This window comes from Struthio camelus, chromosome Z (genome assembly GCF_040807025.1).
Source record: "Struthio camelus isolate bStrCam1 chromosome Z, bStrCam1.hap1, whole genome shotgun sequence".
Classification (NCBI taxonomy): Eukaryota; Metazoa; Chordata; class Aves; order Struthioniformes; family Struthionidae; genus Struthio; species Struthio camelus.
The window spans coordinates 67662776-67684714 of record NC_090982.1 but is presented as its reverse complement, the minus strand read 5'-3'; the positions used below and the strand labels follow the sequence as shown (position 1 = coordinate 67684714).

General features: G+C 36.9%; 1 protein-coding gene across 6 annotated transcripts in view; it reads right to left on the bottom strand.

The window, feature by feature from the left end:
• LOC104146908 (3',5'-cyclic-AMP phosphodiesterase 4D) overlaps positions 1–21939 on the bottom strand; it is a 401542-nt gene that overhangs the window by 147711 nt on the left and 231892 nt on the right. Inside the window, exon 1 of one of the 6 annotated variants that reach the window (XM_068927372.1) lies at positions 5902–6124. The exons of 4 other annotated variants lie outside the window; for them this stretch is intronic. In XM_068927372.1, the coding sequence (XP_068783473.1) occupies positions 5902–5966 (65 nt within the window). In that variant the 5' untranslated portion in view covers positions 5967–6124. Of the gene's footprint in view, positions 1–2132; positions 2165–5901; positions 6125–21939 lie in introns of those variants that run through there. One more of the 6 variants, XM_068927375.1, reaches the window with a different exon arrangement.

The window sequence follows — 21939 nt, the reverse complement described above, 5'->3', positions numbered from 1 at the left end:
GATAGTAGTTCTTATCATTTATGTTAAAATACTTGGATTTTGTGTTGGCAAGGCTAATACTTCTGCTGTAAAAAAATGCAGATGTGACCATGCCAAAAGATTTTACTGGCAAGAAAAATCAGTAAAAGAATTCTCTGAAATCACTGACTCAGTTTGCAGTGGCAGCCAAAAAAACTAACAATATGTTGAGTATCATCAGTCAGGGTACCGAGAAAAAAAGTAGGCATAATTGTGCCACTATATGAAAAGCTTTGTGCACATCTTGACTAATGTGTGCAATCTGATCTCTGTACAGCTCAAGAAGGACACACTGGTGTTCAAGGAGAAACAGAAATGGACATCTAAAATGACCAAGGGGTAGAGCAGCTGCCTTATTAGGAAAGTCTAAGAGGGCTCGACAGAAAAAGGCTGAGGAGGTTATGACTGAGGTTTACAAAATTGTGAAGTTGGTGGATAAAGTGAATACAAAGTGTTTCACCAACTTGCACAGTGCCAGAACTAAGGGACACTTGCTGAAACCGGTAGGACACCAGGTCAAAGCTCAGTAAAGAAGGTCTTCTTTGCAAAGCAGGTAAGTCTATCATAAAGCTGTGAAGGAAGACTGTATCAGCAGATTCTAAAGAGAGATTAGACAAATTCATAGACCACAGGTAAATAAAGGGACTCTAAAGGGAACAGGCAAGGAAGAACCCATTAACATCCCTAATATAGCGCGAGTGGATACTGGGCAATATGATACGAATGGACGGCAGAAATTGCACAGGTTTCCTGTTCTCCTGTTGCCACTGATGAAGACAGAACACTAAGCCAGGGAGACCACTAGTTGGGCCCAACAGGATATTTCTTCTATTGTTAGAAAACATGACACCTGATCAATTCAAATGCCGTACTTAATTCAGCAGAGAAAATGACAATTGTGTCCCGATTTCATTTTGCAAAAATATCAGTATTTAACATACAAAGTGGAAAATAACACTGACTATACAGGCTTTCTTATTAGCACTGACACTGGCAGAATATATACCACCTCAAATTTCCCTGGCCTTCACATGAGGCCCATACTGCTTATGAAGGCATATGTAGCTAACTGAAGTCAGCTATGAATTCCACCAAAGTCAGAGTTCATGTAGTAAAGGTCGTCTCTAGCTTTCAGGCTTTGTTCAGCATTCTGAAATCCCCCAATTCTGCACATGGTATTCAGCATCCCCATGAGTTTGGACACTGTGCAGCTTGCTTTGAGCACTGTATTCTACCTCTTCAGCTACTAAACATGTCATTGAAAATTATGTGAGGTCCCAATCCTCTTTTGTTCAAGAGTGGCTGCATAAGGTATGACAGCAAGGGACGGGTAGTATCTCCTGTGATGACAACAGACTCCCCTCTCCCACAGACAACTGCAGTACTGGAGAGGAAAAGAGATTCATCCCATCCAGAGATATAAAGGCCTGGTGGTGTGCATAGTGTTAACTTTATAACCAGTTACATTTATATACTGTTCTCTGTCTTGCAGACAAAGGCGTATCTCTTGTTGAAGTCAGTGTATTTGCTGATTCCTTCACAAATACCTTATTTTGCTGTTGGTCTCCCCAGCACTGGGATTCTCAGTCTGAAAACCAGCAGTTATTTCAGACGTAGGCATGACGCCAATAACCTAGAGGTCTTTCAGTAGTATTTATTATATAGCTCCACCATTATAATACTGGCAATGGGTTTGCCAGCACCAAGTGATCAGAACTATTTTGGGACAGCCCACGTGATAGCCACATATTTGTCTTGTCGAAGGTTCTGGCACCAAAACACAGGTCATGCTCATGGCACAGTTCTACTTTGTGGTGCCTCTAAGTTGGGAAGCCAGCACAGCTCCTCAGGGCTGCACAATGGGATCTCACCCCATCACTCCGCGCTAGCACTTCAGCTCCAGAAACAATACTATCCACTGAATGGATACCACAATTGTTTCCTTGTCTGCTCTCAATAAAAAGTTTACTCAGAATCTCTCTTGTGATCTACACATTAAGGGTACAGTCATGAAAAGTTCATCCAATAGATCGGTATTGTTCCATTTATCCTTAGATGTGTTTTACCAAGCAGCCACTTTTGGAGTTAAATAAGGCTAGATAAATTGCTCTTACACAAACTGAATCCTAGAAGGCCTCTGCTCTATGAGACACTAGGGAGGCTGGGACACACTCTTCGCAGATCAGCCAACTGTAAATTCCAAAAAACAGGAAAGCAGGAATTGGCATATGTTATAAAAATAAATGAAGACAGGGAAGGCCAAGCCACAAGGTAAACAGATAAACAGATAGCTATCATTCTAGACAAACCATGTATGCTGGAGAAAGTATTGTGGGCAAAAAGCTGACATTACTTCCGCATGGATTAGATCTTTGGCCTAATTAACTGTATCATGAAAGAATAATGAAGTTCCAAAGCCTGACCAGCTGCATGTTTCCCAGCCCTAGGCTGTTCCTATGCTGTTAACAGGTATTCATGTTAATTCCTTTCTTAAACTTTTAAAATTTTATTTCAATTCCTGCAAAATAGTAAGTTCAAACTTTTCATTCTGCTACAAAAGAAAAGGAATCAGAAATAGGACATTTCTATGGAACATAAATTCCCATTCCACTGCTGCTCTATGGCTCAGTGACAAATAGTCAAGAAAGTAGAGCCACATTCTCATTTAAACGCATATAAACGAGAGAAGGTTTTATCTCACAGTGTTTTTTCTACCTACCTTGTTATTTCTTCTGAGGAATAACATGACAAATCAATCTTCTGTCATTGAAAAGTTGGTACTGTCATATATCCATTCTAGACTATTCCCCAGAAACATTTTGCTCACTTCACAATCACATCTTGGTTAAGAATGAGTGGCAGAACTGAGTAATATTAAATTAATAATCCCTAAATAAGTCATTTTCCTCATTACTTTGCATAACGCTCAACCATCTGCTTCTATTTCTGTGATTATAATTTCAGATGAAATTTTCAAAAGTGCATCAGAAACAGAAGGTTTGGCTACAGAACTTAGTACAGTGCTTAGTATCAATCAACCCTAACCGAGCCAACTTTGAAAGGGCAAGCGTTAGCACAGCTTTCCACAAGGGCTAATTTACCCCTCCTCAGAGCTAGCTTGGATGTCTCTGCACGCTAACAGTGCGTGATACTATCTGAATGCTTCATAATATCAATACTAAAAAGACAATCATGATTTCACCACATATTGTGATGTTATTACATTTTTTGGACAGAGGGCTAGTGTGATTTCAGCGAAATGAGAGCAGAGATTTCTCTGCCTTGCCTCATTAACTCTCCTCCATCCTCAAACTGGTTTCAGCTGGTTGGGAATCTGGATTTGATTTTTCAGGGAACTTTATTTCTATGGGAAACTGCAGTGCAAGGACATCCTGGGACCATTTCTCTCAAACCCTAGCAAATGGGATATTCATACTTTAGGGCAACCCTGTCACTCAGTTCCTGTCCTCCTGGGACCCAAAAAACCCTCTGTGATTTCTCTTTCTTCCTGGAGTCTCCCATCTCTCTCTTCTTCTTATTTCTTCCCTCCTGCAACACACAGCAGGATCACTGTGCTTGCTTGTGTTGATACAGAGCGTTAGATAAGGAAAGGAGAAACGCACGCTCTAGCTCTCCCTGCCTCCAGCTGCAGCATCTCCTTACTTCAACTGAACAGGACAGTGGTTGCGTACAAGAGAGGTGTAGCAGGCCTGCACCAAGCCAGAAAGGTGCCACAAAGCCGGACTCAAGATCAGTACTGCTAGCTTTATCATGGTATTTTTGCCTAATTATTTTGGAATTGTTTAATATGGTGGTAAGACTGTTGTGTTGGTATCCTGCCAACAGTACTGTACTAATAGCATTGATTCATGGATCCTCAGATGGCAGATTAAAAACACTTATGACTAGGTGAAGTCATGCAGGTGTTTTGGAAACTGGTACTGCTCAGGTCACTGCTGAGCTGGGATCCAAGAAGATGCGTCACCTGGAGGTGGCCGAGGAGGGGCTAGAGAGTCTGGCCTGAGCAGCCACCTCCCCCAGGGGGCTGGGAGTTCAGGTGCAGAGGGGCCTCATCCCTCCTCTCCTCTTTCCTCCCTCTGTGCTCCTGTTTCCTCCTAGTCTCTCAGTGGGGCAGGGCTTGCTTGGCTTCACTCCATGCTGCCGTTGGAAAGTATTTACCTTATCTAGACAACTTTCAAGGATCTCCCTGTAAGCCGCTTCTTGGGCTCAGGTAATGTTTCTAAATTGCAGTGTAGCACATGACTCTCAATTCACAGTTAGCAGAAACTGTATTCATACCTACCAGATCAATACTCTAACTGAAAGCAGCAGCAATGAAAGGGAGACAGACAGAAATTTTAGACAGAATACTTAGTGGTCCTATCAGCCCGCACATCTCAGCTCAGAGGATTTATCTGTTTGAAATAACTCTTTTTTCCCTGCAAGAATCAATAGAAGCAGTCAACAAAGATATCACTGAAGGGCAGAAGAATTAATCAGAAGGATATTGATTTCATTTACATAATTGTACATAATAATCAGAACTTGTATGTATTAGCTCACTGACTTGGAAACACTCTGCTTATTATATAACATTTCCAGACATTATTGTGTTACTACCTTGTGCAACGTAATATCAATATAATATCAGCTTTATCAATATATAGTTCACTAATTTTTTATTACTTTGTTGCATTTTAATAAAGAAAAAAACCCAATTCTTACTGCTGCTATTTCAGCAAAATTCCTCCTCAGCAGCATATGAGAACATCTGGGATCATGCTGTAGTTTGAGTAGGGTACAGATTTCATTTTCTTTTACTACAAGATGGCTTTAGCAAAAGATAATTGGAAAAAATTTGCAACTGCTTTAATAGTAGTAGTGAAATAGCTTGGAATGATTTAATTCCAAACTAAGACTATTTGAAATATAAAGTTTTAAAAAGGCTAAAGTCCAATTATATTAACTTGATATATTTGCTCACAAAGAAATATATTTAATTACTACTCTATCTCACAATAAGACATCACCCATTTAGTTCTAAACGAAGATTATATTTTAAAATACATCATTTTATGCCAGTGACCCAAATTTCCCAGTTAAATATACTCCTGAACCATTAGTCTACTACGCATGTATAAAAATGATGGTGGTTTTAAGAAAAATATTGAGAGAGAAAAGAAACTGGGAGGCTAATCAATCTAACAGAAATTTGTCCCGTCTGTATCTATTAAGCTTTGTAATGCATAAAGTTCTCACAAGAAAAATAATTAATCCAAAGACAGAACTTTGACAACTGCCAACTGAAAAATTAGCAAGAAAATCATACACGCAGACCGCTAATACAATCTGCTTCTATTTCTCTGAGCCGTGACTGGAGGGGAAAGGCATGAAGCACAACACTGCAAAATCTCACTTCTGCCACTATAAAATCTCTCTCCTCCCAGGACACCTACCTCTGCTAGTCAGTCTGTTTATGCAGCAAACTACTTGCACGTATCCAAAAATAGCTCAAGGAAACTATAACTTCATTTTACTTTCCAGCCTCCAAAACTACAAGTTTTATATTATAACTTTATTGCTGAAACAAATCTACCGAATAATTTTAGGAAGTACTCCTAAGCGCAGGGAGTGACGCTCACTATCAAATGTGAAAATCTTATGTAATAGGTCTCTTTTAAAAAATATTACAGACACAGTATTGTATAGGAACAAGCTAAATAATTTTGTTTCTTACTCTTAACTGTGAAACTTAGCAGCTGAACTTCTTCAATAACCATGCAGAATCTATCAACTCAAAATTAAATCCTGTCACTTTCTTGGGATACGTCTGTGTGTCATAATAGGAAGGGAAGCTTGAAAGAAAAAAACCAAACACGTTACCACATTGCATCGGAAGTCCTTAAGGAGCTGGTAGATCGGGATCTTGGCTTCATAACAATGCTCATTTTGAAAAATTCCTTAACTATTTTTAGCAGTCAAGCATCAGTTGGCCTTATAAAGCTCATTCTCCAAGTATTCCATTTCGAAATGTTTTTTAAAATCCTCTGAAATCCTTCTCCTGTAATAATTCAGGCTCCGAAGGAAGAAGTCTAACACACTGCAACTCCTTCCTTTTTCACACTGAATTTACTCTAGCACTGTGCTGTTCGGAAATGACCGTGCTTTTCTCTTCTGTCTTGTATTGCCCTGGGAGGAACTAGTCTATTTTGAATCTATTCTCCCTGTAGGTCACATGGGAACCAAGGCAGCTGAAAAGTGTCTCTATCTCTTTCTTGCAGTATTATAACAACAGCTTTAAAGGTTAATCACGCTGAAAAAAAGAACACTACTGATGGGCAGTAAATGAAAGGAAAAGATGAATGTGAGGCATAGTTATACTAGTGCGTTTGCAGGGAATTTCCATTTAGAGATAAATTAATCTCTGTGGAGTAAAGAAAGGAACAAAGATTTTTATTCCAAGTAAACTAAAATCTTACCTAGAAATATAATTCTTCCCTTTGCTTTTCTATTAACCCTTGCCTCTATTAGATACTGTGAATAAGTGCTATTGTTTAACTTCACAAAACAGAAAGTATTCCCTATCTGAAGGAAATTTAAAACTCTGCGGGGAAGTTAAATAAAAACAAAATTCCTTTTTGTCTGTTCAAGTCAAACACACATACAGACAGCTATTGTTATAAATCAGTGAAGGACAAAATACCTCAGTAAAAGAACTCTAACATGACGTCTTCTCTACTGTACTGCAGAAGGAGACCTTTTCCTGGTAGAATAAGACTTTGATAGCTTCTGCATTACAGACAACTAAACTCGTATTAGTAATTTCTAGCCAAAACCGTATCACAAAAGCTTTGAGAATGGATTCCTGTTAGGAAATATTAACGTAAGGTTATTTGGCAATTTCACTGTTAGAAGAGGAAAAAAGGAAACCCACAAAATTGGATTATGAATATACAATTTAAATTATATATTTGGAATTTGCTCTGAACTGTGTTGGAATTGTTTTTAAACTGACAGAGCAGAGTTATTGCTCAACAAGTGGTTACATGCATAATAGCCGTTCCTTCGTACAGTGTTTCCAAGTGTGGCAGCCTATTACTGGCAGTGCAGCTTGGTTAGTAATGAAAGAAAGCACAAAAATTTGTATTTATAAACTGCATACAGACTTATCAAATAGAAAAAAATATAGTAAATAGTTTATGAGTAATATGTCAAAACATTCATCAAATAAGAATAATTCAAATAATTCACTCAAATAAAAAATTCATCCATTTCTGGATGACAGTTCGTAAAGCTCTATAGAGGTTCTCCTATATAAGGTTCTCCTTTGCACTTTATTTTATAACAGTACCATAAAATGTCTTACGAACTATATTATATATCGACAGGAAAGAACTAGCTACCCTCGAGGCTTTTGCCAGCTATCTGCATATAAAGTGCTTCACAGCAGCAGAAAGAACGTTAACAACATTTCATACTAAGCATTCTGTTCTTCATATTTTCTAGGCTCTGTCTTTTAAATATAATCTAGTGGTTAACACAGAAGCGTCCTGTGGGATCATAAAAGTTATTCTCAAAGAGTGGAAAAAGCATCTATGATAAATTTAGCTTGGAGGGTCATACAGTCATGGGACCTTTAATAACAGTTGGGTCTGTATCTGTGCAGTTCACATGTCTATAGTAGTGGACATAAACCTGTCAGCTTTTGGTGAATCTTTTTTACCACTGAAACAAATGGGATAGGTCCTGAGTATGAAACAGAAGTGCTGAACTATTACAGAACAGCTGGTATTTTTAAAGCTTTTTCTAAGCTGGCCTGGTTATTTAAATATGCATCAAAATTATTCCCGTATCAGTACAGGAACACAAACTAAACAAATAGAGCTTTTGACTAAATGGTCTCACACTACCACCCTGGAATGAAATATTCAAGGACAGTATCTGCTGTGTCACGCAGCAGATATCTCAGGGTGCTTTGTTCTCCAAAGTACATCACTCAAGATGCTGCCTCTGACTATGTAAGGTACTTACAGTTAAAATACTTTTTTTCAGTGCAACTATTCCAAAAAATGTCTGATAGAGATGTAGACTACCAGTAGAAGTAAATACTAATTAATGCCTATTGCTAATAAGCTTGCTTGGTTGGTCTCCCTCATCAGCTCCTTAGAAATATACCTCAGTTCTCTGAGTGCCTGCCCAGGTCAGACTGGAAGCCATTATGAGATGTATATTAAGTAGCTACAAGAAGACTACTGTACTGCAACCATATATATTCGACGCAGTCAAATCACAGCCTGTCTGTCCCTCAGATGCTGACCTGAAGTACAGATTTCCTACAGCAAAGAAGGTATCAGTAGAAGGGAGAGCTCAAAATCCTCCAGGGAATGCTAGTTTTATGTGAGATTCAAAAATTGACTTAGATCAAGCTAAAAAAAAGAAGCAGAGTTTGAGAAAATGAGGAATAAAATGGACCAAAAAGAAGTAACAAAAAATACTTAATTTTTCATCTGGGTTGGTATCTTGCAAGCCTCATGCAAAGTAAGAACAATTGCAAAGTGTCTGTGTCTTCTTAGCTCTGTTAAGAGGAAAAAAAATTTGCACATAACCCAGGTATTTAAAAGTTGGTATGAGAAAGACAAACCTTTTCTAGAGGTGCTTTGAGGAAAACTTTTAGAGCATATTCAGCAGTTAACAATAGCTGTTAATTCATATATACAACCTGTCCTGTTACCATTAAAATCAGTGGTCATTTTTTCAATGATTTAAATAAAGATAGGAGCATACCAGTCTACTCCTCTGGTGCAAGATGATAGATCATTTGTTTTAGGACCCAGGTCTTGGCAACTGGTGGGGGGAGGGATGTCTAACCATATGAACTCTCAACTTCTCACAGTGTGCCATAAAGAAAGAAATGGCCATTTCACTCTGATAACAGTGGGAAAACCTATATCATCATAGTGATATAAATTAATTAATTGTTAAAATACCCAGTAAGAAGCCATCAGGAAGAGAAGCAAATGAAAATTCTCAAAGACATAAGAAATCACAATATCAGATCCAACTGAATTATAAGAGCTGAGCGTTAAATGTAGGCAGATGGAGAACGTACGTATGTTCATTAGAGGCATTATATCTTTCCCAGAATGACTTTTTATGTTTAAGAGCTATTGCATGTTATAGTACTAAACCTAAAACACCAAGATGTAACTTATATACAAATAAATACATAAAGTAGTATAAAAAAGAGAAATATAATCATATTTATTATTGTACTCTCCATGTTTATATGCAGAGGTACAGTGTTTTACAGATGCACATACAATATACTTTTTTCTACATGAAAACAAGCATTTATTTGAGATAAATGCAACAGCCTTTTGTAACATCTAATTTGTACATTTTATTCTGTAACTTAAGAGAATGGTATTTCTCTTCCTTTTTGCAATCCTTTTTTTTGCGTGGGAGTGACAAAGAAGACAACACAAAGTGCTGTTCAACTGAGCTCTTGTTATGCTATCACAACTAAGGCAAGTGTTGACTGCATAATGAAAATAGGAAGAAGAAAGATGTTAAGATAAAGAGAATGCTAAGAGATGGAGCACTTCAGTACTGCTACTCACTCTCATAAAAAACCAACAAGAAAAAACAATATATTTTATCTGCACGTGTCAAATAGCTGATGTTTTGACTGCATAGTCAAGCTCTGTAAGGAAGAAAAGATATGGAAGTAATTAAAACACCAATAATAAAAGTGTGCAACCCACTTTAAGGGTGCTTTCATCCTAGTTATTCAGCCTCAAATTAGCAAGTAATTGAATGAAAACCAGAGTTACATTACACAAAACTGAAAAATAACATGAAATGGAAAAAGCATGGCTTAGGGTACAAGGCAAAGGGCTACTTGTTCCATTCCACTCGTGGGAACATCTTTGTATTGAGAGTTTGGAAAATTTGCTTAACCAATCTGAGCTTTGGCTTCCTCATTTGTAAAGGAGGGATAACGCATATTATACTGCTTTGAATAGTACTTGGACATCAAAGGACTAAGAACGTGCAACATGTGCCAGGTTATTGTTACTGTTATACACAAGTTGAAGAAATAGATTCACAATCTTCCTTTTTAAGTGAAAAGCCCCTTTAATTTGAGTTTAAGATTGAGAGTTACACCTGCACAGCTGATACATAGCTGATATTTTGTGTTTACTGGAATGAAAAATTTAGGACTTTCCAGAAAATATGCTTTACTTTAGGAGACTGGGGGACACTGCAAAAGTATCACGGAAAACACAGAAACCTAAAATCAAGTCTTAACATGTAAATGATTAATGGGCTCTTGAGTATGTTGTTTGGAATGCATATTAGGCAATGAAAGGTATACTACACACTTCTGTTTCTTGAAATGCAACCTCAGTTTCATCAAAAATTTATTTCAAATAGGATTAGAATAGCATCTTTAAAAACCTGGAACTGGGTTCATTTGCCTGGGACTATCCCCAACATTGCTTGGCTACCACTGTATCTGGGCTTGTGAACACTTTGTATCTTTCCTTTCTTTTTTTCATATATGCTTGCCACCTTACATGCTCATATGAAATACAGTTTTCAGTATACAAGGAAGTATGCACTGAGGTCTGAACCCAGCCCTTCTATTCTCTGGGAGCACTTACTCCACAGCAAGGAAACAATTTCTCAAAGCTAAGCTCCGTATCAGTTAGTTTTGTTTAACTGCAGGTCGCAGGGTTAGTTCTGCCTAACTACACCCCAAAACAACAGCAATTCTAATGTAAAGCAAGCGTGGTCAATTATTCTTTGGGAGAAATGCTATAGCCTGCTAGTTTGATTACATAGGATATTTGTGAACTGCAGATCTCTGAAAGAAAGGTTTGACTTCTGAACAGAATTCACAGGAGAAAACGGGGTCCTAAGGCACACAGATCTTCCCAGTTGTCTTTCCATGAAAACGGTGGTTATTAGGAAGATCCTGCCTGGGGGTTTAATTCCAGGGATAAGAATCTCCCCGAAGTTTATATTTTTGAACTTGATTTAATGAATGATTAGTTTCCTTTTGTTTGTCTAAATCTAGATGTAAGCATAGTAACCATGAAGATATTTGGAATGAAATGAAGAAATTAGGGTGGGGTGGTTTTTTTAGCATTTTTTAGTGTCAAGAGTGGTTATGAAACAGATGTAGTCCATCCCCTTGGGAGTGTATGTATAGGGATACTAGTTGATCCTCTTATATCCTGAACTGCGGTACATGATTGAAGGACAGAAACGATTAGCAAGATGTTCTTATTTTATCTCCATGGATGGGTTTGAGAACTAGTAATGCAAGTGTTGCTATAGAAGAGACATCTATAACAAGCATTAGCCAGAGAATTACAGGAGGTAATTCTTGTCATAATTTTTGTCACTTCAGAAGATCATGCCATTACTCACTGTTACAATTGATTTCAAAGATACACTTTTGTAGGGTGTTGAAGGAATGCAGGAGAATTAAACTCTGCCTTTCATTTCTACAAAAAGCATATTCCCTTTCAGCTGGAACTGCTTTATCAAAGAAGAAAAAGGTATATATTTATAACTCTATTAGTAAAATAACTAAAAAATAAAAACAATTATTACAGCTCTCAGAATCCTTAAGAACGGAAAAAAGCAAACCAAAGGGCACAGAAGAAATATAGTCTATTTATTTCATTAATCTATTTTCTTTCTATACTCACTTATACTCAGCTGTTCAAACTATGTGAATTATGAATAAATATGCTTTATTTTCCTCAGTGGTTATAAAATAAATAAAGTTACTACACATTCTACCAAAGCTTTACTCGTACTGAAGTGTGCAAAAGTCCTCAAAGGTAGCATGGCAAAGAGGGCTTTACATGATACACTGCTCTGCAATAGTACTTTCTCCAAGTACATTGAGCCATGGGACTCTTGGAGACTGTTAGGTGCTGCTTCCTGAGCTGGACTCAGCAGCACATGCAGCATGTCTGAGAGAGAGGTGTTACAGTCCCTCACTCCCTTACATTGCAGAATCCAGTTTCTTAGATATATGCTGGAGTCAAAATGGGTCTCGCTGCCTTTATTCTGGCCCGACTTTCATTTAATCCTATCAGTTATGCAATCTGAGATTAGAAAGTTCAAGACTAACTGACCAATATCAGTCCAAATAGACTTGGTTGCAGAAATAGAGCTTTCACTGAACCGTAGAATAGTTGGGGCTGCCAAGGACCTCTAGAGAGTATCTGGTCCAACTTCCTGCTCAAGCAGGGTCACCTACAGCAGGTTGTCCAGGACCATGTTCAGCAGTCAGGTTTTGAATATCTCAAGGGATGGAGATTCCTCTCTGCTCTTTATCGCAATAGATCTAGTATCTACGTAAAGCTTCATTTGCTAGAGATTAAAAAAAAAAAAGGTGAGGGGATACATTCCTGTTTTTTCTAAATCCTTTAGGCCCATTCATATAGCCAGGTATGTGCAGGAGAATTTTTAGAAGAAGAATAATTTTTCGTGACAAACATTACATTCTAGGAAAAAAATTGTGAGCTCATGCTGTCAGACTGTTGGGTTTTGGCTAGGTCTAGGGTTAGTGCTGGGATAAAAGGTACCTACTATCTTTATTTAAATCACTGGAAAACAGTGAGAAGCCTAAAATTAGATACTGGACAAATGGGAGACTTGTAGACTTGAGCTGAATGAAGGATGCCTAGTGTGTCAGGCCGTTTTTTTCTGTTTTTAATAAGCCATGAAAAAACAGAATATTTAAACATGTCTTTGGCACCCTGATTTCTTTAAAGAAAATACATAAAGTTCCAAACCTTTAAACGCACATGAAACATGAAACAAAATGACAATGCATTGCATTTATAGCATTTGTTGTAAAAATATAGTTTTGCTTTCTTCTTGTTCTCAGCTCTAAATTGACATTCTGCAATAATTACAGCTGAAATTACGCTGTTAGAGGGAAAATCTATTGATGTTTCCATCATAGCCTCTGTTTTTCATGGGTTCATAGCTCATTAGAAACTATTTACTCGCAGAAACTTGGACTAAAGTGTCTTAGCTAAATACTGTTTAAAAATAAACATAGGTGGCTTATATTTAGGTCAGTACAGAGGTAAGCAGTGGGTATGTTTTTCAAGTGCAGTGTGTCAGTCTTTTTGGCTAAAAATGGTAAAGACTAACATTTTTCTTGCTTTTGTTAATGAAACAGTGGCTGGAAGGAAAAGTGAATGAGAACTGTATTCCATTTACAAAGACTTCATAGTAAGGTTGGGCCCCATCGAAAGTTACTGTTAAGTGTGGGGCTTCCTACTTTCAGAGTAATGCTTAAATTATATTTCAGGTAAAGTTTGTAATATATATCCTCATTGATTACTGTTCAGACAAATAAGGCAGTTCTGCTGAATACCACTCAAACACAAAAGCGAGAGATTCAAGAGAGACATCTGTGAGAGACTTTGGGATACCACCAGTTCAAGAAGACTGCAGACATAGATGAAAAAATGTGGAAACTTGCACACACAGGTAAATTTTAAGTATGTTAGAAAACCTTATATATTAAAGTACATTTTTATATTTTATCTTCAGTCAAACAAAAATTTACCATTAAAAGTAGAGTTTATTCTCCAGCCAGTGATATTCTAAAATGAATGTGTTTCAGTAATGCTTTTGTCTTTTTGGAAACAGTGAGGAAAACTTTTACTACCAGAAAGCAAATTTTAGCTGAGGTATTTACATCTGTGTAACAGCACAGTGCTTTACAAAACAGGACAGTGGATTTCCCCATGTTCTTCACTAAAATCTTGACATACACAGATATTGCATTAACTGCGATTAAAACAAAAAAAAACCCAAATTCATCTGTTTAGAAATGTAGCAACCCACTGGAGAGAACATTCTGTGAGCACAAGTGAAGGTTAAATTCAGAGTACATTACTTGCTATGAATTATTCACTGAGATTTAAACAAGGCACACTAAGGAGGGGATTTTCTCACTAGCCTTGAGCTCTCTGAGAGTTTGGTTTCTGAATTAAACGAGTCAGCTAGGTTTGCTTTACTAACAATTTGGATAGGTACTTTCACACGCAGTCTATTTCCATGATTTAGACACCTATTTTAAGACAGAGTGAACTGCTCCTCATAGCTGTCTATCTCTCTGACGACTAGAGGGGATGGCTGCCTATTTTACGCTAGAAACCTGTACTTGATAAATCCTACATTACAAGTCTAAAAACTGTAAACAGCTGTAGCATGACTTTTTTTCCTTTTCGCTCTCTCACTTGTAAGCAGTTCAACTGAATGAAGATGGGATTACAAAATTTGCTTTTACAGAAATGCAAATTTCAAAATATTTTTGTATTTGACATCACATCTTATCATATTTGGCACAAGTGAGAGATGAACCAATGTCAAGACATAAGACATTACTTCCTCAGGGCATAACTAATGTAGTAATTACCACGATTCAGAAAAAGCTACATCTTTGACCCCTCACTCCTTTCTTTTATTCAGACTCTGAGGAGGTTGGCCTGGCACTTGCCCTCCTGTCAGTGGACCCTGACACTTGCAGATGAGACTTCAAGATTACAGCATCCATTCACCTTTCCTAAACAGTCCTGCCGGTGGCTGAGCTCTGCTGCAGGTTTTCATCAGGGATCTGTGTCGTGTAGGTAAATGTAGGTGACACTGAATAGTTCTTCAAAAGAATAGCTGTCAATTTACCCATGGGACCATAACAAAACAGAGGAGGAAAAAGTAAAGCAATGAAAAAGGATATATAGATGACTTACCAGGCATAAGAAGAGTATATTGCAGAATAAATCTCAAAGAAACTGACAGCTACGCTGACTGTTAAAAACCACTGACAGAGGTGAGTATAGCCAGAAATTTTTGGCTGTTGTGGATATATCTGCAATATACCTCACTCACAACCATGTTTACATTTGTAAGCCTGTGGTACAGAGCAGTGTATATGAGGTTCATAAATACCATCATTCTTGACAGAGATAAACAGTCTAGTCATTTACAGTGAATTAAAATACACTTCCCTAACAAAACAAATGAAATCCAATCCCTCAGCTACTAAAAATAAAATCCCTAAAATTATTGTTTGGAGAGTCATAGGGAGAAAAATGAAAGGAAGGTGCATTAGGAACATTGCTGTATCTATAAAGGAGTTAGAGAATGTTATTAAATCTGGGAAACGTTTTTCCACAAAATGATAAACAACTGTATGGGAAGCAAACACTCTGGTGAGAATTTACATTTTTACTTGTCCAGGAGTAACGAAGAACAAAATAGAATTAACTTCTGTGTTTACCTTTCTCAGAGGAAGGCTTGCAAGAAAAGAAGAAATCTTTGCATTTCTCTTTGCCAGTACTCACATTCGTGCAATCCTATCGCATCCCATACCACCCCCCCCAATTATATAAATATTGCAGTATTTTGTGCAGCTTTCATGGTATTTAAAACAGACACAGGGTCCCCTGGGACAGAGCACTATCCTGAAGAGAATGCAATAGATTTAAAAGCTTTTCAGTTATTAAATTCAAAACAAGTTGTTGCATGAGTAGCACAGTTAAGTGAAGGCTGTTTTTCTGTGGGACTGTCTCTTACATGCCACGCCTCTACATTTAGCTTTACCTTCCCCATGACATCCAGTGTCCTTGTCCTCACGTCCCCTAAAACTGTCTCACACATAACCTCTTCTTGCAAGGTGGCACACCTAGATGAGGAGAGCCCAGCCTGGAGGCTTTTTTTATCTGGCCCATCAGCTCTCCAACAGCACATACCCTCTAGAGTTTGCAGTAAGCCCTTCTCACAGCAGGAGTGCTAACTAGGATCTCTCTCGCTCACTGTCCACTTTCCCCTGCCCCAGCATCAGTTTTTTACATGGCTTTTAGACAGGTTCCATATCTATAGGACTCCTACATGGATTAGCTACCGTTGACGCTGGCTCATGGGTTCCAAAGCTCTCATATCGAGATAGAAAGACAGAGTGATTATCCGAGCTTTGTTTCAGCAGGGGATTTGAATAAAAGTACTAAACAGTATTGAGATGGTATCCTCATATGGACTAGGAGAAATTATAATTTCTTTGAATTTAGTCTTATTCAGTATGATCTCTATGATACTACTAGGATCACTTCGGCTGCTATGCAAAAACTAATCTGTTAACTCAGCTATTTAAGCAGAAATCTGCAATACAGACATAGTAAATTCTAGAGTGCTGCTTTGGGGTAGGGCGCCCTGGAAAGACAAGCAGGGCAGTAAAGATTTCAGTTTTAATTAACAGAATATATAAATAGCTCTCTTAGAGCATGGTTCACTTGTGAGATGACAAGAGGAATCCAGTGCTTTCTGCAGATAATTTTGACTTTTCATTACAATCTTTTCACTACAATCTTAGTGATCAAAGTTTTTCAGAAGATCCATTTTTCATCTGAAAGACAAAAGATTTTGGCTTAGATATGTGCTTTAGAAGAACTTCACTCACACCAGGATTTTCTTGAAGGCATGGTCTCTAATACACAAAAGATGACTCTGATACAATTTAGATCCTATCTATTCAAAAGAATAGGAAGAATTAGTACTTTAACTCATGTCTGTGTTCCACAGAAAGATATTTATATGCCAAACAGCAATTCCGAAGCTAGCAGAGAAAGTTTGACTTAGCTAGTGTCTTCCTTTTCACATATTATAATGATAACCCTCTACTATAGCAAATCAGTCTTTTCTCGTCTCTTGATGCTCTCATTTGTTAGTTGATTAGCCAAGCTATCTCCATTTTTAACCACTGAATCTGATCCAGCTGACTTCCTTGTAGACATTTGCTGCTGTGTTAAATGCAGAAGAAAAGAATCTTTCTTTAAAAAAGAGGAAAGGCAACAAGTCTTTCTCTTTCTTGACTTAATTTTTTTAAATAAAAGGATTTTCTTCATCAACTTTACAATATCATATTTACTAAAAAATTCATCACTGCACTTGGCCTACTGCAACAGAAAGTCTTACCTATTCATTTCCTTTCTACGATCCACATGTCTGCAAGTCCATTACTGATGTACTACTTAAGATAATTCTCAGCGAAGACCAGGAGTTCAATAAAATTGTTAAGGCGCCTGGACTCAACTCATTCCTTTTCTTTCCAGAGAGTACTTCTAAAAGAATACAGGTGACTCGGTATCACTTATCTTGGTACCTTCTTAAGGTTTTATTTTCCCAGAATAAAAACTGAATGTTAAATTGTCACTTGCTTGAAAAATTATGAAACTTTTCTTTTCACTCTTTTATATATCAAACTACTCATTGAGAGTAACCTTTCCTCTAAAGAAATTTTTCTTCAGAGGAATTTGCTTTTTCTAATAAAATAACCTTTGTTAAGATATTTTTTAGAAAGGTTAGATTTACACATTGCTCTAAATAAGAAGTCACATTTTAAAAATATAATGTCAGTTATGACTTTTCTCTTCTAAATAGCTGCAATTAGGCTAGTCAGAATCTCATAGGTTTTCAATATTTAGTTTGTTCTTTTATCAATCATGGTTCAAATTACCTCCTCCTAGACAAACCTTACTTTCAATCTCCTTGGGCTCTGACAGATTTTGAGGCCAAAAACTATTCTCTGCCTCTAAAAATTCTTACTTTCACACTTAGCATCCTCTCCTCTCATATTTCAAGTCTTCTGACTGATTGAAATCATGCTCTTTTTCTTCTCTCAGTTTTGCCATCTTCTCCAAAGCTAATTCCTTAGCCCTCTGTTTTCAGCATTTTCTTTTTATCCATAAATAGTTTTAGATAATAGCTTTATGCTGAGAAGTCACTATCTGTCACTTTCTGTATTAAAGTCCTATCTCATTTTACCTAGTCTTGCTTCTCTGACTATTTTCTGATATCCCCTTACAAGCAAAATGTTAAAACTGAGCTTTAAATGAGCATTATCTAATCAAGTTTTTCTGCCATGTGGATGGCACTCAAACTTACTCCTATTTATGACCGTCTCCCTCCATTTCTTGTATAAAATATAAGCCTATTCTCTTTGTTTTTAGACATTTGCATATCCACCATATCTACTAGTTTGTTGAGCAGTTGACTTGAGTGTGATAGTAAAGACAGCTTCATTCAGCAATTTTTTGCTTCTTTCTGAAACTTCTTGTGTTTTTCATGCAGAGCCTCTGTGCAGGGGAAAAGATCCCATCAATTTCATAACCTCTAAACCTCCTCTTCTAAATTACTCCTGAAAACATGCCTAGTACGGCCAGATTATTACCATGTCTGACAATGACTAGAGAATTACAAGTACAATGACTAGAGAATTACAAGTTGGATGTCTATTTTGTATAAGCTTGAGTAAAATCCTAGGACCACAGAGGACAGAAGTTTTGCCACTAACTTCAGTAGATCTAGAGACACGTTGTCTACATGCTATTGCTACTACTTCTTCTCCAAACACAATTTTCCAAGTTGTCTGTTTGTTTACTATTGCATCATGTTTCTCCCAGACATTGTGAACTCCTTGGGAAGTACGTCTGTGCCATACCTTGAATCCGTTCTGAAAATGCCTGAAACATGACGATGTTCAAGCAATCAAAGAACAGTTATGTAAGGACTAAATTAAGTTTACATATTTTAAGTCTGTGTTGAATCTCATCACAGATAATATAAACCAGCGTCAAATTAGAATATATAGGTATTAAATTGTGTTTGGCAGTTGGCTCCATGTAAACAATGGGTTGTGACAATGGAGATTTATAATGTACCGTTTTCGAAATGTGTATGCAATGATTTTGCAGAAATTTATATTAAAAATAAATTTAAACTGCTGTAGTTGGTATTATTTGAAACAATTTAAGTAACATGCATAACAATGTTATCACTACTGGCTGCTTTAGAGATATCTGGACTGTATTGTTGTGCATGCATGAAGACTAGAAAAACTGAAGTCTATCAATGTCTTACCTGAAACTTTGACAGGTGGTTTGTTTGGTTTCTGTTACAAATCCAAGTGAAGGTTAAAATTACAATAAAAATAAAACATGCTGGGCTGCAAAAAACATTTTTTACTTTGGATTCTTATTCTCTCTCAGTTGCCACTTTAAATCATCTACAAAAATGCTACAAAAAACAAACTGCTCTAAGAATATTTACATGTTTACATGTAAATAATTGATGCATTTATAGGGAATTTCAGAATGATTTTAATCTACACATCTTTCAATAATAAATAGTTTTTCTTTGACATTAAGATACAATTTTAACATTTAAGAAAATTATGTTATATTTGACTGCAAACAATGTTAAAGACCATGACTGATATAAAATGTTAGCTGTAATAATGTATGTTAAAATGTGTTTACCATTTTCCATGCTCAGAGGCATGTTATCTCACAACTATTATCTAACTTGTGCTAGCATCCAAAATACACTAGCAGTTTTATAAATCACAGCAAGAAGCACATCTCTGTTTGAGGAATGTAAAGTTTTAAAATACAGACATTTATTTTTGCTATTTGAGCAACTTCTACATATGTATATAAACTCAGTCCTGCCAAGTCATGTTCAGGTCTAGCTGGTCACATAATCTGACATTTAGAAAGGGAAAAACTGGCTGAGATATTTTTACCTTTTGTTTTTCTGCATTGTGCTCATTATTTTGAAAAAGAACAAAAATAAATGATTCTTTTGCCTTTTACAACTGAAAAAAAGGTCTTAGAATATAGAACATTTCTCAGTTAGGATGCCATTCCTGCAAACAAAGCTAAGGATGAGCTACTTGGACATTTCATCTGAAAGATTTACAATCATCTGATGCACATATTATGTAACCAGCAGTTGAAAAATTATAATTAACAAAATACTTCTTAAATGTTTATTTTAAATTATATTTAACTGTGTTAATGAAGTTAGTAATTTTAGGAACATTAGAAGCTTAGTTATCCCAATCTTACTGGTTCAAATAAAGTCCTCCAAATACTGGATTGAAAGTTCTCATAGCATATGGTTTGGATCTGCGTTATTTTCTCTGCTAGCATAAGAGTCTCCCTGCTCAAGCCCTCTACTGATTACTTGCTTTACTCCCCTTGGCCAGATGGTTCAATAGGTAATATTTTAGAGAAAGCTCTGGGCAGAGATACTTGTTTTAGAAGGACTCATCCAGAAAGCCAGAATAACAAGCACTCATTCTGCCAATATTCTGTCTCAGAAAGGCACACAAGGAAAATAAAGGCTCGAGAATCTTCCTAGTCATTAATAATTTTACAACTATATAGAGAAAGAGAATAACCTAGAAACAAAAAAAATGTGATTTTAACTCAAGGAAAGTAAGGACTACTGTGAAACACATTTAAAAGCCTACAGCTACTAAAATTATGATTACAGTCCTCAGTTTTGCAGTCAAGAAGGATTCATGGTCTTCTTGTCTGAGTTCATAGTCTTTTTTAATATAAAAACCTCCTGAATACACAGCCCAGTGAGAATGAGGAAGTAGCATCTGTGGCAGCCTAGCTTGACACAGATGTGTCTCACGTGGCACACAGCTGGAGACTGAATGCTCAGGAGGGAGGCTATGCTCCAAAGAGCACTCAGAGTGCCTTCAGGTCTGCTCCTTCACAACGTTGTTAGGGTTGCCCACGTACTTCTGAAATGTGGGCCAGCAGCTCTTTACTTCACAATCGCGTCTGCTCCTCACTTCTAAGACCATGAGGAGGTTAGAGAAGGATTGTTTTGTTTTTGGAGGTAAAACCTTTTTTGTATGCTGAGAGACAACTTCCGTCCCTCAGTTAATGACAGAAAAGAACGGGTTCTTCCAAGAAACTTTTGTATCCTATAGTGTAGCAAAATATTCTCTTTTTCTGCTGGTGACTTAGGCCAATCTTGATGAATTTTAGGACCTCAATATCCAAAAATGCTCATTAAATATTGCATTTTATACTACAGTTACAGAACACAATTAGCATGACAATGTGCAAAGATTGTATGTTTGCTAACAATTTCTCTGCTGAAATGAATGTGGAAGATGACAGCTTATAGAGAAATGAAAAACAGAAAACCTCCAGGGGATGTACAAAAGAAGCCAGTTATTAAAAGGACACTTTCTCTAACAGATGAAGAAACAAGAACTAGAGGAAAAGTTTGGGTCTGTCTGAAAGGATTTACGGGGATCTTGGTTGCCCCAGAGAATGAATATATATACATATATATGTACAACTATATGACAGAAAAGTGTATAAAAAAGAGGGAGTGAAAGTCCTTTCTGCAGATTTTCGTTGTATTTTAGTAGCACATCTTTTCCAGTTTCAAATACAGCAACCTTTTAGGTGAACTACCTCTGACTATAAAGAGTGAAGCATTTCAGAGAGCGGCTGCAGGGGCAATCAAGACGTAATTTCTTTAGGTTCTTTAATTTTGAAATCCCCTCTGTAAACTTGGCTTTTTATGAAGAACAAGATCTGAGATTAATCTTCTAGGGTCTGAATTCACTTTTCCAACGGTTTAGATATTGAAAATGAAATTTGTAGTGCCACAAAGCCAGTTTAAATGTGGCAATTTTATGAGTTCACAAACAATGCAAGGCATTTCTACAGAAACCAGGTGTGCAGGAGAAGATAACATTTTAGAAAAGCTTTAGAAAAAGTGGGTAAGGTTTGGATACACAATCTTTTCATCTAGGTCTGATTAAGAAGCAGCAGACAAGAGACTACATAAATTAGAACGAAATGTTCTAAATTTAATATAATTCTGTTAATTGATTAGACCTGCAAGTAAGTGAACAAATGGCAGATCCATACAGAATAAAGAGAAACAGCATCCATACAACAGAAGTTGGCCAGTGGGAGGATGGAGAAAAGAAAGGGAACACTGAAAAAAACAAACCCTCTGTTGATTATGTTAATTTCAGTGTCCAGTAAAATAATGACTTTT